Source organism: Drosophila rhopaloa, unplaced genomic scaffold, assembly GCF_018152115.1.
Source record: "Drosophila rhopaloa isolate 14029-0021.01 unplaced genomic scaffold, ASM1815211v1 contig_166, whole genome shotgun sequence".
Lineage (NCBI taxonomy): Eukaryota > Metazoa > Arthropoda > Insecta > Diptera > Drosophilidae > Drosophila > Drosophila rhopaloa.
This window is the reverse complement of record NW_025335046.1, coordinates 557,106-577,353: the sequence shown is the minus strand read 5'-3', so window position 1 is coordinate 577,353 and position 20,248 is coordinate 557,106. Positions and strand designations below refer to the sequence as shown.

Below are 20,248 nucleotides of genomic sequence, written 5' to 3'. Positions count from 1 at the left end.
TCAATAGGAGCAGGTGCCGCCCACGAAGGTGAAGAAGGCGGATTGCCTTCCGCACTCATATATTTCCAGCGTTGGTGTAGAAGGATTTGCCATTCCTTCCACACTTGTTGAATTTTCGTTGTCCGGGGCCTCTGGGCTCAGGCGGTACCGGTGCCGGTCATCGCACAGGTGTCGTTGGTTGTTATAGTTGTTGGTTGCTTCAAAAGTTTATGTTTCTCGTACATTTGGTTGTTTCTTGTTATAATTTTTTTGTGCTGTCTGTATTATATTTGCACTGTTTTCGCATTTTTATACCCGTTACTCGTAGAGTAAAAGGGTATATTGTATTCGTGCAAAAGTATGTAACAGGTAGAAGGAAGCGTTTCCGACCCTATAAATTATATATATTCTTGTTCAGGATCACTAGCCGAGTCGATCTAGCCATGTCCGTCTGTCCGTCTGTCTGTCCGTCTGTCTGTCTGTCCGTATGAACGCTGAGATCTCGGAAACTATAAAAGCTAGAAGATTGGCATTTTGCATGTAGATTTTAGGAGTTCCTACGCAGCGCAAATTTGTTTCAAAATGGTGCCACGCCCCCTCTGACGCCCACAAACCACAAGCAGTGGCCACAGTTTTGATGCTATTATGAAAATTTTAATTGATATGTATTTGTTTCGTCAATACCTATCGATTGGCCTAATAAAAGTTTGCCACGCCCACTCTAACGCCCAAAAACTCATCAAACGCTTAAGCCTGGCTAGCGCCTACATTTCCGCCTTTCACGGCCCGTGGTACCAATGCATTTGTGTAGATGGCGCAGTACAATAGCGCCATCTAACGGATGACTTTGGAACAGCTGGTCAAGGTGCTCAACAGAGTCAACGTTAATTCTCGATTAGGATTTCTATTAAAGGAAATTGCGATGGTTTTCATTTGTCAATACCGAACTATATCCCAAGAACTATGAAAATCTAATCAAGTTAGCCAAATTGGAGGTCAGTGCATTGCAGGACAATGGTGCGGGACAAAAGCTGCCTGCGCTAAAGCAGCGCTGGTGCTGATGCTCGTGCTGTAAAGCTGCCAGCTCTAAGAGATCGCCGAATTCAAATTGATAATTTGAACTTTTTGTCCTTTTTTCCTGTGGTCACTCTAATAAACATTATGTTAATGCAAAATCTAAAGTTGTTTAGCTGCGTAACGGGTATCTAATAGTCGAGGCACTCGACTATAGCGTTCTCTCTTGTTTTCTATTTGTATATGACATTTTTTCATTATAAAAGCAATTGACTTGAAACGATGCAAATCTAGTTTACTTATGTATACCTTATTCCTTTCGCTACTTTTTCACTTTAAGCAATATTGGGCAAAGTCTGCAAGGGTATTAACACTTCGGCTTGCCGAAGTTAGCTAAATTTTCATTATAGCATCAAAACTGTGGCCACAGCTTGTGGCTTGTGGGCGTCAGAGGGGGCGTGGCACCATTTTGAAACAAACTTGCGCTGCGTAGGAAACTCCTAAAATCTACATGTAAAATGCCAATCTTCTAGCTTTTATAGTTTCCGAGATCTGACAGACAGACAGAAGGACAGACAGACGGACAGACAGACGGACAGACGGACATAGCTAGATCGATTCGGCTAGTGATCCTGAACAAGAATATATATACTTTATAGGGTCGGAAATGCTTCCTTCTACCTGTTACATACTTTTGCACGAATACAATATACCCTTTTACTCTACGAGTAACGGGTATAAAAAGGGATACTTTCGCAGCCTTTAACAATTTTTCCTATCTCCTTTAAGATATAGACTTCCGAGCGGCAAGCGCTTTTACCCTAATCAAGATATGCGTAAATAAATAAGAATTGGAAAAATGTATGTTAGTAGCTTACACACTGCACGAAATATTCTGATAATCGTCAAATTTGGACCGATTTCACCCTATTGTTCCTATGGGAGCTATATGATATAGACGTCCGATCGGCACGCGCTTTAACCTTGATCAATGTGTGCATAAAAAAATACGATTTGGAAAGATTCATGTCAATAGCTTGTATACTACGCGAAATATCCTAAAAATCATTAAATTTTAACCGATTTTACCCTTTTGTTCCTATGGGAGCTATAGGATATAGACGTCCGATCGTCCCGCGCTTTTACCCTGATCAAGGTATGCATAAAAAAATACAATTTGGAAAGATTCATGTCAATAGCTTGTATACTGTGCGAAATATCCTAAAAATCATTAAATTTTAACCGATTTTACCCTTTTGTTCCTATGGGAGCTATAGGATATAGACGTCCGATCATCACGCGCTCTAACCCTGATCAAGGCACGCATAAAAAAATTACATTTGGAAAGATTTATGTCAATAGCTTTTACACTGCGCGAAATATCTTCCATTCTTGCTAGTTATACCCGATTGTTCCTATGGGAGCTATAGGATATAGACATCCGATCGGGGCGGTTTTCAAACTTGATCTGCGTACACTTGTTTTAGAACGACTGTGAACGCTTCAGATTGCTACCTTTTAAACTGAGCTCGCAAACTGTATTGAAACAGACGGACAGACGGACGGACGGACAGACGGACAGACGGACATGGCTATATCGACTCCCCTATTGATCCTGATCAAGAATATATATACTTTATAGAAACGTCTCCTTCACTGCGTTACAAACTTCTGACCAAAATTATAATACCCTCTGCAAGGGTACAATAAGCTATGTAAACAGAAAATTCTGTTCTGTTCTTTCATCTTTGATGACTTCTTTCACCGACCTACACATTTTATAAAAACATTGTATACAGTGCATCTGACATATCGGTACTATTAAATACAACTTCGCTTCATTAGCATCAATTACTCTTAACCCCAACGTAGTTGTTTTAGGACAAAGGACAAATTTTCACAGGTAACTATGTCTAGGTTTTTTTAAAATTTCTTCTCCGATTTTAAGCACACTACAAGGTTGGGGTATGGTTAATTCGGCCAAAAAAGGGCCTCTTTTCATGAATTTTTTCACATGCTACGGTTAATGTCAGAACAATTATTTTATAAGCAAGACCTCCAAGTAAAACATTTAAACTATGTTTTCACAAAATTTTCATCGAAAAAAAATAAAAATGAGCCGTTCGCAGCCATTAGTGGATCATCAGAAAAAACAAAAAAAAATATTGATTATTAGTTAAGATGTTTCTAAAGGTAACTACGTTTAGTTTTTTTTCTTTTATTCATTTTTTGGGATGTTTGGGAACACTTTGAAGTAAAAATTCGATACATTAATTATTATAAAATTAAAAATAATAAGGAAAAAAAAAACTCAACGTCATTACCTGCGGACTTAGGTATAGAAATTGTGTGAAAAATTTCAAAACGATTCGTCCAGTAGATTTTGTAGGATCGTGCTTACCGACTTTGAAATGGCAACTTTTCAGGAGAGCGTTTTAAAGTTTTGGACACCCAAAAATCGCCTATAAAACGAGCTAACTCACCTAAGTTCAACTGCCCATAACCTCGGAAGTTTTACTCGGATCAATCTTAAATTTTAACGCAATATTCTTCAAATGTTGGGCATTCAGAAAAATACCACAGAGCCTACCAACGGTTTGAAGATGTGGCTGTAGTGTAAACGTTTCCATAATTTTCCGCGACTAGACCAAAACAGTAACAATTACCACTTATATCTCGGAGTATAATTTTATTTATTAAAATACAAAAAAGTTTTCTCTGTTTTTGTTTGTTTATATAGCATCTATGTATATAAAATAGTCGGATTCGGCTCGATTCATACTAATAACTTGGTCCTGCAATAGAAAGAAAACTTTTTGGAAAATTTAATCCAGATAGCTTTACAACTACAGGGTGCGCCATTATTTGTGGGCCGACTTAAACATTGAATATTTTTCTCAAATATCGACCGATTAGTTTGATCAGACATTTTTTGGAAACGTCAAAACAGTAAAATTTTAACCATAGTTCGCTACACGCCGAAACATCGCGCTGAAATAGTGCAGATGTATATTGAAAATAACAAGTCAATTGTGTTATCTCTATCCACGTAGAAAATATCCTCGCCAAAACGCTCCAAAAAAAGACACTATTTATCGTCTATGGCCACTTTTTTTTTTTTTTTTTTTTTCCGCGCGGAGTCCCACGGCCCACTTACCCGCCCAACCGACCGAGGGGCGCAGCCGTGTATCGTACGGCACGATTCGCGATAGGATAGACGCGAGATAGGAAAATAAAGGTAAAGGTCCGGGGAAAAAAAGTAATAGTTAGATCAATCTTGTGCCAATGAAGCAAGTATTAATCGTTTTAGGAGCGGCAGAGAGTCAAGATTTGATATTACAGGAAAAAGTCTATTATAGTCAGAACATAATACTCTGAAAGGCTCATGCAAGGCATAGTTAGATCTACAATGATTTAAAATTAGGGGAATATAATTTCTAGTTAATCTACTTGGCACAGAAAAGTTTAGCCGACTTAACAAGTCGGGGCAGTCAATATCACCATGTATAAGGTTATAAATAAAGATAGTACCAAGCATCGTTCTACGGTTGGCTAGGGATGGTAAATTAATCAAAAGAAGTCTACTAGAATAAGAAGGTAAGATAAGATTTGCATCTCAGTTTAGGCGCCGTAAAGCAAAAAGAAGGAAGTTTTTTTGTACAGATTCAATACGACCAATATGTATTCCGTATTGTGGACTCCAGACGGGAGACCCATACTCCAGAATCGGACGGACTAGCGAAATAAATAAAGTTTTAGTCAAATAAGGATCATCGAATTCGTTTGACCACCTTTTAATAAATCCAAGCACTCCTCTGGCTTTATTAACCATGGACGAAATGTGATTAGAAAATTTTAGTTTAGGGTCCAAGAGAACGCCAAGATCGTTTACAAGAGTTATTCTATCCAAAGAGCTGCCACTTAACGTGTAAGTCGCGTATATCGGATTGGCCCGATAAAAAGTCATCAGCTTGCACTTGGAGCCGTTCAAATTTAGTAAATTATCTCGGCACCAGTTTTGAAAATTATCTAGATCGGATTGCAAGTCTAAATGGCAGGAAATGTCCTTATACTGCAGGCACAACTTAACATCATCTGCGTACATAAGTACGCGAGAATGACTTATAATTGAGGGAAGATCGTTAATAAATAAAGTAAAAAGTAACGGACCCAGATGGCTCCCTTGTGGGACACCGGAGGTAACACGGAGAATTTCAGAAATTGAATTTTTAAAAAGGACCCTTTGTGACCTGCCATTTAGATAACTTGAAATCCATTTAAGCAGATCAACTGGAAAACCTAAAAGGTCAAGTTTATGAATAAGAAGTAAGTGATTTACAGAGTCAAATGCTTTACTAAAGTCAGTGTAAATGACATCTGTTTGAAAATTACTATTGAAGCCTTTTATCACAAATGTAGTGAGCTCTAGAAGGTTTGTAATTGTGGATCTACGTTTAATAAATCCGTGTTGACACGGAGAAATAATTGATCTGCAAAAGTCCTGCAAATGAGGAGTAATAATTTTTTCAAAAAGCTTAGGAATAGCTGACAACTTAGAAATACCTCTGTAGTTACTGGCTTCTAACTTGTTACCTTTTTTGAAAAGAGGAATAACAAATGATTCCTTCCAAATATTTGGGAATTGGGACGTTTCTAGAGATAAGGTAAACAACTTGTGAAGAGGTTTGCACAGGGCCTTAGCGCAATACCTAAGCACGCACCCAGGAATACCATCGGGCCCTGGCGAATAAACAGGCTTAATACGAAGAAGATCCAAAAGAAGAGAGCTTTCTGTTAAAGTGGGACAGAATATGAGGTTTGACTTGGGCATGGTGTAAGAATAAGGCTGAGATGAATAATCTAAAGTAGAGTAAGTCGTTTGAAAAAATTGGGCAAATACATCGGCTTTTGCCTGATCTGTGGTTCCCGTCATGTTTTCGAACGACAGCGAGGAAGGAAAAGCATTAGATTTACGCTTGGTGTTAACAAAATTATAAAACTGTTTCGGGTCCTGAGAGAACTGGACCTTACAACGGTTTAAGTAACTATTATAACACTGAGCATTAAGCACGGTAAATCTTGACCGAGCACTTAGATATCTAGTAAAAACAGATTGAGAACCGGTATTTTTATATTTCCTAAAAAGTCTGGACTTTACATTTCTTAAGTGTGTCAACTCTTTGCTAAACCAAGGTGATTTATTGGAAGTTGACGGATAGTACCACGGAACACAGGAATTAAAAAATGAGTTTATTGCAGTATAAAAAACATTAACTGCATCGGACATATTATTGCATAAGTAAAATTTATACAAATTTTGCTGAATTTGGTACTGTGGCAGACCGTCCACATGCAGTTCATGAACGTTCAAGACGCTCAGCTGATTTGGTTGAGGCAGTGAGAGTGAATGTTGCCGAAAGCCCAGGAGAGTCGTATCGACACTGGGCTCAGCATTTAAATGTTAGTGGAACCACTCAAGCTCTTCTTGAGTTTGGCACGAATCCTCTTCGAGCAAGGCCTCCAATTTAGCGTCTTCGAAGGTTTTGGGCCTTCCTTCACGAGGACGGTCGTCAAAATCACCGACTTTGAAGCGACAAAACCAATCACGGTATGTTGTTTCGGTCAGAGCAGCATTTCCGTACACTCTTTGCAGCTCTCGATGCCCTTGAGCTGCCGTTTTTCCTCAATGACGTTTCCCTCAAATGACGATTGTTTGGCACAAAACTAGACATTTTTACTTAACCAGAAGTATATAATGCGAAAACAAAATCACTCATGTGTCGCAGCAGTTTGTTTACCATATGTCTAAGCTTGGTTCGTGACGTTTTGGATATGCCAACACTAATAAAAAAAAACCACTTAACCTGGTGCGTTGAGGCTAACGACCGTAACAAACTTTAAAACAATTCTAATCAAAATAAAAACCAAACTCACAAGCCAATGTATTACTTCTATTAAAGGGTTTCGCAGTCTTGTGAACAGGATTACCTTTTGTATCCCCAAATAAAACACCAGCAGTACAAAATTGACTTGTTGAACAGAATATTTTTATTTTGTATTATTAAATTTGACTTTGATTGCTTAAGCTATATTTTTAACGCAAAAACCATGCTTAAGAATTGTTCATAATGTATGGTTATAATCCCATCCATATCAGTGTCGTGCTGCCGGAATGCTGTTGTTAAAGTCTGCAAAAGAAATTAAAAAATAATATTTAAAACAATATGTGTTAACATTTCAAAATACAATTTTTTGGACACTATTATTTGTTAAGTTCGGTAATTCATTTTTCTTTTTTAATAGGAGTTAAATTTCGTTTTTTTTAAGTACCCGGTCAACCAAAAGTTAGCTTCATCGCGGAACAAAATTTGTTTGTAAAAATTTGAAATTCCCGAATTAATAAGACTAAATTCTTGGACAAAACAATATATTATATGCGTTTTATTTCTTTTTAAAAACCACACGACAAAAATATACCCGACAGTTTGAAATATCAGCGTTGCCTATCTTTATTCAAACCCACTACCGTATCTTAATTATATTAATTTAATATTGTTAATTTGCGTTTTAAATCTTCGAAATGTTCCTATTGATCATAATATATTTGTTTTTTTTTTGAATTTCTATGTGTAAAAATCTAAGCTGGGTCCTGGACATCACCTTCATATCGCAAGGGTCCTTCTTGAGAATGTTATCTTGTGAAGGGTTCTTAATAAACAGAGAATATCACAGGTATAAAAAAACACTATTTCAACAGTGTTTTTGGAGCAGTAACCTTTTCAGACCGTTTATAAAACGAACTGTGTAAATTTTAATGCAAGAATAAGCAATGTAAACTGAAAATTCTTTCACACGAACCTGCAGCCCTAAGGCACCGACGAACCCGAAAGGCATCAGCTCAATAAGTCTTTATTTTTTCTTGGATATACATTATTTGTGCGTTTTATTAAAATAACCTTTTAACAATCCATTATAAAGATTGAATCACATAAAATACAAGTAAGTAATAAGTTAAACAATTCATCATTACCGATGTTGCCCTCGATATTAACATTGATAGTAGCTTTAAATGAAGCTTTACTAATGTTTTTCCTTATTAAGTTAGTATATGCATGCTCGGATGAAGTTGTAATGTAATGATGGAATCGTCACAATAAAAATACATTTTTAAACATTGGCATTTTTATGCCATAACTTTTTAAATTTTTTTAAAAATTATTGTAGTCAGCAAAAGCAATCAATTTGAGGAAAATTCAATAACACTACAAGGAAAATTTTTTAACTAGATAAATGACATTTTTAAGTTCTTTTCGAATATACGGTTTTTTGGAAATAACAATTTATATAAAACAATTTTTTAAAGCCTTTTAATATGTTTTGAAACGAAGATTTCATCTTTGATGACTTCTTGCACAGGCCTACACATGTTATAAAAACATTATATACAGTGCATTTGTCATATCGGTACTATTAAATACAACTTCGCTTCATTAGCATCAATTACTCCTAACCCCAACGTAGATATTTTACAAATTGCATTATTTAAAGGACCAATTTCCCCAGGTAACGATGTCTAGGTTTTTTTTAAATTTCTTCTCAGATTTTAAGCACACTACAAGGCGGGGGGGTATGGCTAATTCGGCCAAAAAAGGGCCTCTTTTCATGAATTTTTTCAAACGATACGGTTAATGTCAGATCAATTATTTTATAAGCATATTAAAGTACAACATTTAAACTATATTTTCACAAAATTTTCATCGAAAAAAATATAAAATAAGCCGTTCGCAGCAAAAAAGGGTTTGCGGTGAACAGCATAACTCGTTAGTGGATCATCAGAAAAAACAAAAAAAATATTGATTATTAGTCAAGATGTTTCTAAAAGTAACTACGTTGAGTTTTTTTTTTATTCATTTTTTGGGATTTTTGGTAACACTTAGATACAGAAGGACTTAGAAACAGAAATTGTGTGAAAAATTTCAAAACGATTCGTCCAGTAGATTTTGTAGGATCGTGCTTACCGACTTTGAAATGGCAACTTTTCAGGAGAGCGTTTTAAAGTTTTGGACACCCAAAAATCGCATATAAAACGAGCTAACTCACCTAAGTTCAACTGCCCATAACCTCGGAAGTTTTACTCGGATCAATCTTAAATTTTAACGCAATATTCTTCAAATGTTGGGCATTCAGAAAAATACCACAGAGCCTACCAACGGTTTGAAGATGTGGCTGTAGTGTAAACGTTTCCACAATTTTCCGCGACTAGACCAAAACAGTAATAATTTAGCAATAACTTATATCTCGGAGTATAATTGTATGTATTAAAATACAATAAAGTTCTATAGCATCTATATAAAATAGTCGGATTCGGCTCGTCTCATACTAATAACTTGGTCCTGCAATAGAAAGAAAACTTTTTGGAAAATTCAATCCAGATAGCTTTACAACTACAGGGTGCGCCATCATTTGTGGGCCGACATTGAATATTATTCTCAAATATCGACCGATTAGCTTGATCAGACATTTTTTGGAAACGTCAAAACAGTAAATGTCTAAGCTTGGTTCGTGACGTTTTTGATATGTCAAAATCGACCAACTCTTACTGCTAGAGCCATCTACTGACAAACAGCGAGAATGTTAGTTTGTTCGTTTTGTTTTTCTTTTAAGTTATTCAATGTTTAGATCGGCCCATAATATATGGCTCACCCTGTATGTTTTTCCAAAATGGTTTTAAAAGTGTTTTTTTAGAAATTTTCTGAACTATTCAAAATTTGTTTTCTGGGTGTTTTCTAACTTGCTCGGCCGATCAAGTCTGGACTTTTTAGACCCGAAAAAGTAGTTTGTTATGAACCTTTAAGTAATGAGTGCCATTTCAAAACGGCTTGTGCAATTTTACGTGCTTTCAACCAGCAGTTTGAGACCAATGTTTCGTTCTTCAACGGAAAACTTATTTCTTTTTTAATAGGTAAAGACGAATACCATTTTAATAACAAATTAAATTAGAGTTAAGTATAAACTTGGTGAAAAGAGATTTCTAAAATGAATATTGATTTTTTTTGGTGAATCTCATTCAGAATGGAAACTTCCGTTTTTTGAGGCATCCTAATTAAAATGGGCATTATAAGAAACCCGCTGAGAGCCAATTTTGTCAATAAATTCAAAATAAAAATGTATAATAGAGCAGGTATTTGACTTTAAAGTCAATAAGCCCGTTATACATATAGTTTTCGTCAAATACATTTAGGGTGGCATAACATTTTCTAACTTTGATTTATTGGGCGGCGAATAGGGTCAACTTAAAACACAGTTAGTAGAAAAGTAATATTTTTATACGGGGATGTTAATTTTGAAATAAGGAATGCAGTTAAAAAAAATATTTCAATATGAAAGAGAGTTTGTGTGTATGTGTTAAAAACAATAAAGATATATCGAATTTTCTCAACATTTTGTTATCTTTCTTATGGTAAATATATGATAATGGACTCCTTCCTCCATGTTAAAAACAACGAAATTATGAATTTGTTTCACTTATTTTTAGAAGCTACGTGATATGGTCGACTTATTCTTCCCGTTCCGACTTATTTACAACCTGCAATAAAAAAAGACATTTGAAAAAGTTTTATTTAAATGCCTCTCTACTGCGTCACAAACATTTGACTAAAACTAGAATGCGACTAATAGAAAAACCGAACCTGTGGTTAGGTATCGTAGTGCAACTTTACTTTAAGGCGCTTTGCTGGCCCAATACATACAATAACCATACAACATATAGACTATTCATTTCATACAACGCAAATGGACACACAAATTTCTTAGCGACAGGTCGCAGGGCTATTAGCAGACTCATTGCACGAGTTCGGTCGTTCAGTCGCAGAGAGGCGCATTTTGAAGAAGGTTGCGCCTGCTCTTCAATTGGTCCTTATATGTATGCGTGTTCATGCATTCTCATACAGGGGTGCATGTGTGCGTTTATTTAAATTCGATGCAGCAAGAATATTTTGTCTTTTGCTACTTTTCATAATGTGTACCCTAACAATATGGGCGTATTCACTATTGGGTTAATGATAAATATATAATATTATTTGTTATAATATATTTCAAATCAGTGCCAGCAGTAAAATGTTTTGCATATATGTAAGTATTCCAATAGAAATCAATCTAGTGATATAGGAACAGGGCATATCGCAGTCGGTGTCACTTTAAACACAGACTGCTCTTAATTGGTAGGGTATGCAGGCACCATCCGCTTGCAGAACAACAACCAAAGCTGATTTGGTTTGAAGTTTTCTTAACCACTTAAGAGCAGTCGGTGCTTTAAGTGACACCGACATGCTTATGTACAAATACCAAAAACTGTCGTAAGCTGTGGAATAGATGCCATTAAGTTGGACATTTCGGCATAAAAATGATCCTAAACATACCAGCAAGTTGGCCAAGGAGTGGTTTAGTAATTAAAAAGTTGATGTAATGCCATGGCCAGCACAGTCTCCGGATTTAAATCCCATTAAAAACATCTGGGTGACATTAGGCGCTACGTATCAAAGAAGTCCCCAACTTCTAAGGTGCAGCTTTGGCAATTTGTGCAGGAGCCACGGGGCCAGATTCCCCTCAAGATTTGTCAAGATTTGGTGGACTTAGTATTAGTATTAGTATTAGTATTAGTATTAGTATTACTCGTTTTAGGAGCGGCAGAGAGCCAAGATTTGAGATTACAGGAAAAGTCTGCAAGGCATAGTTAGAAGATCTACAATGATTTAAAATTAGGGGAATATAATTTCTAGTTAATCTACTTGGCACAGAAAAGTTTAGCCGACTTAGCAAGTAGTAGTAGTACCAAGCATCGTTCTACGGTTGGCTAGGATGGTAAATTAATCAACAGAAGTCTACTAGAATAAGAAGGTAAGTTAAGATTTGCATCCCAGTTTAGGCGGACGGACGAAATATATAAAAATTTAGTTAAATAAGGATCATCGAATTCTTTTGATCAACTTTTAATAAATCCAAGGACTCCTTTGGCTTTATTAACCATGAACAAAATGTGATTCGAAAATTTTAGTTTCGAGTCCAAAAGATCGTTTACAAGAGTTATTCTATCCAAAGAACTGGCAATTAACGTGTAAGGCGCGTATATCGGATTGACCCGATAAAAAGTCATCAGCTTGCACTTTGAACCGTTTAAATTTAGTAAATTATCTCGGCAACAGTTTTGAAAGTTATCTAGATCGGATTGTAAGTTTAAATGGCAGGAAATGAATGTCCTTATACTGCAGGCGTAACTTAACATTATCTGCGTACACGCGTACGCGAAAATGACCTATAATTGAGGGAAGATCGTTAATAAATAATGTAAAAAGTAGCGGACCCAGATGGGTCCCTTGTGGGACACCGGAGGTAACACGGAGAATTTCAAAAATTGAATTCTTAAAAAGGACCCTTTGTGACCTGCCATTTAGATAACTTGAAATCCATTTAAGCAGATCAACTGGAAAACCTAACAGGTCAAGGTTTTGGACAAGAAGTAAATGATTTACTGAGTCAAATGATTTACTAAAGTCAATGGAAATGACGCCGGCTTGAAAACTACTATTGAAGCCCTTTATGACAAATGTAGTAAGCTCCAGAAGGTTAGTGATTGTGGATCAATGTTTAATAAATTCGTGTTGACACGGAGAAATTATTGGTCTACAAAGGTGCTGCCAATGAGGAGTAATGATTTTTTCAAAAAGCTCTAATAGCTACTGGCTTCTAACTTGTTACCTTTTTTGAAAAGAGGAATAACAAATTATTCCTTCCAAATATTTGGGAATTGGGTAAAAAACTCGTGAATAGGTTTTCACAGGGCCCTAGCGCAATACCTAAGCACGCACCCAGAAAAACCATCGGGCCCTGGCGAATAAACAGGCTTAATATGAAGAAGATCCAAAAGAAGACCCCTTTCTGTTAAAGTGGGACAGAATATGAGGTTTGACTTGGATATGGTTTAAGAATAAGGCTGTGATGAATAATCTAAAGTAAAGTATGTTGTTAAAAAAATTGTGCAAATAAAACGGCTATTGCCTGATCTGTGGTTGCCGTCATGTTTTCGAACGACAGCGAGGAAGGAAAAGATTTAGATTTACGCTTGGTGTTAACAAAATTATAAAACTGTTCCGGGTCCTGAGAGACCTTACAACGGTTTAAGTAACTATTATAACACTGAGCATTAAGCACGGTAAATCTTAACCGAGCAGTTAAATATCTAGTAAAAACAGATTGAGAACCAATATTTTTATATTTCCAAAAAGGAAATGTAAAGTCCAAAACATTTCTTAAGTGTGTAAACTCTTTGATAAACCAAGGTGATTTATTGGAAATTGACGGATAGTACAACGGAACACAGGGAAGTAAAAAATGAGTTCATTCCAGTGTAAAAAACATTAACTGCAACGGACATATTATTGCATAAGTAAAGATCAGACCAATTAAATCCAGAAATAAAATTTACATTTCTTAAGTGTGTCAACTCTGTGCTTAACCAAGGTGATTTATTGGCAATTGACGGATAGTACTACGGAACACAGGAATTAAAAAATGAGTTTATTGCAGTGTAAAAAACATTAACTGGATCGGACATATTATTGCATAAGTAAAGATCAAACCAATTAAAGCCAGAAATAAAATGATTTAGCCTCAGATAGTCTGCCTTGCGAAAACAATGTATTCGTTTGGATGATTTTTCTGATTTTTCTTCTATAACTCTACCCGTGTCAATTGAAAGTTCGATTGGATGGAACTTTAGGTTGCGTGAGTGGTGCTACTGTGGACAGAAGCACACCTTCAGGATTTGATACAAAACCCAAATCAAGAAGGCGACTGTGAAGAGTGAATTTCGAACATGGTTTACTTGAGATAAGGATATGTCAAGCAGGCCGTCAATAAAATCATGTTGTGCTATAGAAAGTAAGACATTCGATCCATCCTCAGTGGACCAGGTAACTCCAGGTATATTAAAATCACCTAGAAGAAGTTAGTCTTTATACCCTTGCAGAGGGTAGTATAATTTTGGTCAGAAGGAGACGTTTCCGACCCCATAAAGTATATATATTCTTGATCAGAATCAATAGAGGATTCGATATAGCCATGTCCGTCTGTCCGTCCGTCCGTCTGTCCGTCTGTGTCAATACCGTTTGCATCTTCTCAAATCGTATTTTTTTATGCATACCTTGATTAGGGTAAAAACGCGTGACGATCGGGCCTCTATATCCTATAGCTCCCATAGGAACAATGGGGTGAAATCGGTCCAAATTTGATGATTTTCAGAATTTTTCGCACAGTGTGTAAGCTACTGACATAAATTTTTCCAAGTTTTATTTATTTACGCATATCTTGATTAGGGTAAAAGCGCTTGCTGATCGGACGTCTATATCGTATAGCTTCCGTAGGAAAAATTGTTAAAGGCTGCGAAAGTATCCCTTTTTATACCCGTTACTCGTAGAGTAAAAGGGTATATTGTATTCGTGCAAAAGTATGTAACAGGTAGAAGGAAGCGTTTCCGACCCTATAAAGTATATATATTCTTGTTCAGGATCACTAGCCGAGTCGATCTAGCCATGTCCGTCTGTCCGTCTGTCTGTCCGTCCGTATGAACGCTGAGATCTCGGAAACTATAAAAGCTAGAAGATTGGAATTTTGCATGTAGATTTTAGGAGTTCCTACGCAGCGCAAGTTTGTTTCAAAATGGTGCCACGCCCCCTCTGACGCCCACAAGCCACAAGCTGTGGCCACAGTTTTGATGCTATTATGAAAATTTTAATTGATATGTATTTGTTTCGTCAATACCTATCGATTGTCCTAATAAAAGTTTGCCACGCCCACTCTAACGCCCAAAAACCCATTAAACGCTTAAGCCTGGTTATCGCCTACATTTCGCCTTTCATGGCGCCATCTACCGGATGATTTTGGAACAGCTCTCCAAGGTGCTCAACAGAGTTAACGTTAATTCTCGATAAGGATTTCTATTAAAGGAAACGGAGTAACGGGTATCTAATAGTCGAGGCACTCGACTATAGCGTTCTCTCTTGTTTTCTATTTTTATATCACATTTATGCCGTATAAAAGCATTTGACATCAAACGATGCAAATCTAGTTTATTTATGTATAGCTTATTCCTTTCGCTACTTTTTCAGTTTTAGCAATTTCGGCAAAGTCTGCAAGGGTATTAAAACTTCGGCTTGCCGAAGTTAGCTTTCGTCTTCGTTTGAAATAGAAATTGGTACACTGGTTTGGCCTCTACTAGGAAGTTTTACTCCCACATTAGGATCTAGACATTTATCCATTCCTAATCAAAAAACAAGTCGACTTAACCTGTGGCGTTGAGGTTAACGACCGTAACAAACTTTAAAACATTTATAATCAAAACAAAAACCAAACTAAGACGCCAATATATTACTTCGATTAAAAGCTTTCGCAGTCTTCACAATATTCTTAAATTTTAAGATTTTATATATTCTAAAGACACCAGTGAAAGAGAAGAAAAATTAGGTTATCAGTAAGTCTGCGATGTAAGCAAATTTTACAAAAAAAATTTACTCTTTTAAGAAAACCGATCTTGTAATAATTACGTTTTAGCTGCTCGACCTTTTAGATTACATTAAACTTTGCTTTCGAAGAACCACTGTAAGAAAATATATACCACTACCGTTAAGATGCAACAACTGCTTTAAATTCGGTCATAGAAACAAACACAGCACACAAGTGCACAATACCACAAAAATGTATTGATTGCAAAAACCGATCAAATACCTGACGCACAAAACTCTACTAACAGATAATGCCCAGTCTTTAAAAACTTATTTTTTTTGTAATATTGCTTTTATTATATGCATTCCTTGATCAAGGTAAAAGCGGGTGCCGATCGGACGTCTATATCCTATAGCTCACATAGGAACAATAGGGTGAAATCGGTTAAAATGTTATGATTTTAAGGATATTTCGCACTGGATAAGGCTATTGACATGACATTTTTCAAATCGTATTTTTTTATGCATACCTTGATCAGGGTAAAAGCGGGTGCCGATCGGACGTCTATATCCTATAGCTCCCATAGGAACAATAGGGTTAAATTGGTCCAAATTTGATGTTTTTCAGAATATTTCACGCAGTGTATAAGCTATTGACATAAATTTTTTCAAATCGTATTTTTTAATGCATTCCTTGATCAAGGTAAAAGCACGTGCCGATCGGTCTTCTATATCCTATAGCTCCCATAGGAACAATAGTGTGAAATCGGTCCAAATTTGATGTTTTTCAGAATATTTCGGGCAGTGTAGAAGCTATTGACATACATTTTTCAAAGTCTTATTTATTTACGCATACCTTGATCAGGCGAAGTTCGCCTGCCAATCGGACGTCTATATCTAATAGCTTCCGTAGAAAAAATTATTAAAGGCTGCGAAAATATCCCGTTTTTTCTATTTTTATAAACTACGCAAATCTAATTTATTTATGTATAACTTATTCTTTTCTCTACTTTTTCAATTTTAGCAAATTCGGCAAAGTCTGCAAGGGTATTAAAACTTCGGCTTGCCGAAGTTAGCTTCCGTCCTCGTTTTTGTTTAATCTTCTCCTTACGAGACCAACAATAAATGTATTAAATCTAATAATATTAACTTAACTCTGAACCATAGCTGTGCATTTTCTGCCTGCTGCTGGAGAGCCAGGTCGACAGATCACTGGTCTGCCAAGCATAAGCCTCCTTTCCCACACTAGCTGTTCGATTTGCTGATTGGATTTGTAGTATTTGTTTGCTTGTACCTCCTTCCCTTGTGGTGTGGAGATTTTGGCTGCTGTAAGAAGTACTTCAAGAAGTGTTATTAGCACAGGCGAGTGGTCTAAAAATAGGTCAGAAATTGCTTTGGCATTTCATAGATTTCGAGATTTGTTTATTGTAAGTTCTGGGAGCTTTCGGGGGTCTGCTGGCCAATTTGTGGGTCTTTCAGAGGAAATATAGTCCAATTTGTTTCTTAAATTTATAATTGCATTCTACTTCCTTTGGAAGTCACAAGACGTAATCCTCAATGCTTGTGTTTGGCATTGTAGTCTCCTGAAGGTGGTGTTTGATGCGTTCTCTGATTAAGACTTCGCTTCCGCCGCGGGCTTTTCAATATATAACCTCTTATTTAAAGGTTGTATTTGTTTATTAAATGCGTTTCTACCAGCAGCATTACGTCCATAAGAGTTTCGTTAGGGAATTGTGTTAATTGATATTTGTAGATTATGCATCGATTATTTAGAGCAATTGTATCACCATGTTCTTCTTTTGAACAAGTGTTTGCATAGTCGTTTTTATGAATGTCATTAGTTCCGCAATGCTGTCGCTTGTCGCATGCGACTCTTCAGCTCCTTGTAGACCATACTTCTGGCAATTAGTGCATTACACTGGACCATTACGTTCATTTGGCTTGTCCACTGTTATTCTACGGTGCAATAGATATTGCAGCTTCTAGATCGGGTGCACTTCGTTTTTCTTCAAGGATTTGTAATTAAAACCTAATAATAACTATTAAAAACAAAACAAAACAACAAAACTGATATCTCAATAATACGATCTAAAGTTCTCAAAGGCTTTGTTAATTTAACGTCTCTGACAGTGACATTTTCAGCACTTCCTTGTAAAATTTGCTTTTTTTTTTAAACATTACTTCCGAAGTCTAAGCCCAGATGGTAGCAATATTTTTTTAATATTTGAAGAAGTGAAATTGCTCCCGGTATGCTATTTGGATACGAATGGTGCAGATGTACCATTCGCATTAGATTTAATGGATGTCCTCCGAAGGTCTTTTTCTCCAACAATACAATTGATGGAACTGGTCTTCTAGGTTTATTCAAACTTGACGGTACATTTTCTCAATGTGCGCTGTGAATACGTACTTGTTAGTTCTTATCCGTACTAATATTTCTATCACTTTGGACAGATATTTAAGTGCGATGTTGACTTGGGCTCAAGACATCGGTTGTTTATCTTCGCAGATCGTGGCTGATGCTGGTAAAACCTGAGAGAATCGATTGCTCGGATACCAGATAAGTGTGCTTTTTCTCAACGCTCAAGTTAAACGGTACAATTGCTGTCGCTGACCCAGCGCCTGCTGATTTCAACGGTACCCCACAAAGGTTAGGTGTGCTCTTTAATCTGCCTGGTTATAGAAAACATTAACTTGCTCAATATCATAATACTGGGCTGGGATGACACATTCAATTTCGAGATTTAATTTATTGAAACAATATTTCCCTATATGGGAATTCCAATAAGTGCTAGCCAAACAGGAGTAATATGAATTCACCGCACAATGATTGTTTTAAGTGACTCCGACTGCGATATGCCCTATCTCAGTAGATTTATTTATGTTAACTGGAATACATACATATATGCAAAAAATTCTAATTTTTTTATCATTAACCCAATTGTAAATACGCCCATATTGTTATGGTACACATTATGAAAAGTAGCTAAAGAAAAAATATTCTTGCTGCAAATAAACGTTCACATGCACCCCGGTATGAGAACAATGAGTGCGAGTGAAATGGGCACTGTTTAGTAAGTGCAAGCAGAGCGACAATAGAATGTGTAGATTAACCCTTCAATGGTTCAGGGTTTTTTTTTCTAAAAAGACGTTTAATTTTTTTTCATAATTTAATATGTAATAGTTTTGAATTTGAAATTAGGCGTCGTTTTTGTTAAGATTCTTAATTCTACAATATATATTCTAATCTTAAAATAAAACTTTTATATGTCAAAGGGTCATGTTGCACATAGGTCGCCCGTAGACAACCTTTCTTTCTTTCGTCGAACGTTTAAACAGCCGACGAGACTACCTTATGTAGTTATGTACGCGAGTATCAAAATGAGAATAAAAACGAGGACGGAAGCTAACTTCGGCAAGCCGAAGTTTTAATACCCTTGCAGACTTTGACGAAATTGCTAAAACTGAAAAAGTAGCGAAAGGAATAAGGTATACATAAATAAACTAGATTTGCGTCGTTTGATGTCAATTGCTTTTATACTGCAGAAAATGTCATATAAAAATGGAAAAAAAGGAATACTTTCGCAGCCTTTAACTATTTTTCCTACGGAAGCTATAAGAAATAGACGTCCGATCGGCAAGCGCTTTTACCCTAATCAAGATATGCGTAAATAAATAAGACTTGGAAAAATGTATGTCAGTAGCTTACACACTACGCGAAAAATTCAGAAAACCAACAAATTTGGACCGATTTCACCCTGTTGTTCCTATGGGAGCTGTAGGATATAGACGTCCGATCGTCACGTGCTTTTACCCTAATCAAGGTATGCATAAAAAATACGATTTGGAAAGATTCATGTCAATTGCTTATATACTGTGCGAAATATTCTAAAAATCATTAAATTTTAACAGATTTCACCGTATTGTTCCTATGGGAGCTATAGGATATAGACGTCCGATCGCCAAGCGCTTTTACCCTGATCAAGGTATGCATAAAAAAATAAGATTTGGAAAGATTTATGTTAATAGCTTTTACACTGCGCGAAATATCTTCCATTCTTGAAAGGTATATCCGATTGTTCCTATGGGAGCTATAGGATATAGACGTCCGATCAGCACGCGCTTTTACCTTGATGAAGGAATGCATAAAAAAATACGATTTGAAAAAATTTATAACAATAGCTTTTACACAGCGCGAAATATTCTGAAAAACATAAAATTTGGACCGATTTTACCCTATTGTTCCTATGGGAGCTATAGGATATAGACGTCCGATCGCCACGCGCTTTTACCCTGATCAAGGTATGCATAAAAAAATACGATTTGGAAAGATTCATGTCAATAGCTTTTACACTGCGCGAAATATCATCAATTCGTGCAAGATATATCCGATTGTTCCTATGGGAGCCATAGGATATAGACGTCCGATCGGGGCGATTTTCAAACTTGATCTGCGTACACATGTTTTAGGACGAGTGTGAAAGTTTCAGATCGCTAGCTTTTAAACTGAGCTCGCAAACGGTATTGAAACAGACGGACAGACGGACATGGCTATATCGACTTCCCTATTGATCCTGATCAAGAATATATATACTTTATGGGGTCGGAAACGTCTCCTTCACTGCGTTACAAACTTCTGACCAAAATTATAATACCCTCTGCAAGGGTATAATGAGAGCGCAAAAAGCCCGAACGCACACGAAGCGTCCGGGGCCTGCTGCTAAGAGCCCTGGGGCCTATCGCTAAGAAATTGTTGTGTC

At 36.5% G+C, this 20,248-nt stretch overlaps 1 protein-coding gene across 2 annotated transcripts in view; it reads right to left on the bottom strand.

The window, feature by feature from the left end:
* Positions 1–7,018: 7,018 nt before the first annotated feature.
* Positions 7,019–20,248, bottom strand: part of LOC108043207 (programmed cell death protein 6) — a 29,064-nt gene continuing 15,834 nt past the window's right edge. The window contains exon 3 of one of the 2 annotated variants that reach the window (XM_044458384.1): positions 7,019–7,181. In XM_044458384.1, the coding sequence (XP_044314319.1) occupies positions 7,080–7,181 (102 nt within the window). In that variant the 3' untranslated portion in view covers positions 7,019–7,079. Of the gene's footprint in view, positions 7,182–10,241; positions 10,580–20,248 lie in introns of those variants that run through there. The other variant, XM_044458385.1, reaches the window with a different exon arrangement.